This window comes from Gregarina niphandrodes (genome assembly GCF_000223845.1).
Source record: "Gregarina niphandrodes unplaced genomic scaffold scaffold00006, whole genome shotgun sequence".
Taxonomy (NCBI): Eukaryota; Apicomplexa; class Conoidasida; order Eugregarinorida; family Gregarinidae; genus Gregarina; species Gregarina niphandrodes.
Genome location: NW_011645777.1, coordinates 349,932 through 351,173, shown reverse-complemented (window position 1 = coordinate 351,173; position 1,242 = coordinate 349,932). Strand labels below are relative to the sequence as shown.

The following is a 1,242-nucleotide window of genomic DNA, read 5'->3' as shown; positions in this document are numbered from 1 at the left end:
AAGCGGGCGGGTTGGAAGCGTCGGCGGGGGGCGGGTGGGTACTAGAATGCCGTGGTACATGCCTCCGTAGTAGGCAGAGGTTGCGTCAAAGTCGAAGAGTACAAAGTGCCACACCAGAGAGTTGTTTGGATCCTGTGCGATGTCCACGCCCTTTAAGATGCCACGCTCCTGCTGTTGTTTCAGCATCTTGTACTCCTTCATCAAACGCCCTATCGAGCTCGGGCCCATCGGAGGCTGGAAATTATTATGACCATCGACGAGGCAGCTCTACCAGCTGCCGTACCCCCCGCAGAGGGCACACCACCCACGGCGAATGGCGTATCACCACCCACTGCGGGTGAGGAGGTTTGGGTACCCGGAGGGGAAGAATGCTTCTGCGCGTCGGTGTCGGAGATCCAGACGAGTCGGCGTGGGTGTTCGGTGCAGCCAGTGTGGAGTTTATCGGACGACGAAGGCCGTGTGTGCACGGCCGAGCCGGAGTTAGAGGAATTGGAGGAGGTCTTGGATGCGGCTGAGCGTCCGAGTTGGGTGCGCGAAGTGGCGCCTGCGGCCGACCATTCGTCCCTTCTCGTCCAACCCAGCCAAGTCAGCACCGTAGACGACGAGGAAGATGAAGTCAGCACCGAAGGTGTTAGTTCTCTAGGAGTCCGGGACCTCCCCGACGGGCTCCTTCCGAGCCGGAGGCCGCAGGACGCAGTGCAGCCCGGCCCGAACGTCGAGGTCCAAGACCACCTTGCCCACCAGGGTGCATCTCGCCCAGACTCCGCCGAACTCGCCGAGCTGCAACCCCGCGCCAGTGCGGGACGGAGGGACGAGACACTCACGGACGACTGCGACTCAGACAAGGAAAACGACGAGGAGAACCGAACCGCAGGCTATACCAAAGAGGAGGCGACCAAGGTTGACACGGCCAAGGTTGACACGGTCAAGGTTGACACGACCAAGGTTGACACGACCAAGGTTGACACGGCCAAGGTTGACATGGCCAAGGTTGACACGACCAAGGTTGACACGACCAAGGTTGACATGGCCAAGGTTGACATGGCCAAGGTTGTCACGGCCAAGGTTGACACGGTCAAGGTCGGTGGTGGTAAGCCGGAGGTAAAGCTGGGTTCGGGTATTGGTCCAGCGCCGGAGGAGTCGATGGATGGTGTCCGGAGGGTGTGGGGTTACTTGGTTGGTTTGTACTACTACCAGGAGTCGTGGACGGTGGCTGTGTTCATAATAGGTTTAGGTTTGGTG

At 59.9% G+C, this 1,242-nt stretch overlaps 1 protein-coding gene across 1 annotated transcript; it reads right to left on the bottom strand.

Moving 5' to 3' along the window:
- Positions 1 to 308: 308 nt before the first annotated feature.
- Positions 309 to 544, bottom strand: GNI_048370 (hypothetical protein; the record flags this gene model as incomplete). The annotated part of the gene is made up of 1 exon (XM_011131343.1): positions 309 to 544. A coding segment is annotated over one exon (236 nt), but the record flags the coding sequence as incomplete, so codon positions are not given.
- Between the last annotated feature and the right edge of the window lie 698 nt (positions 545 to 1,242).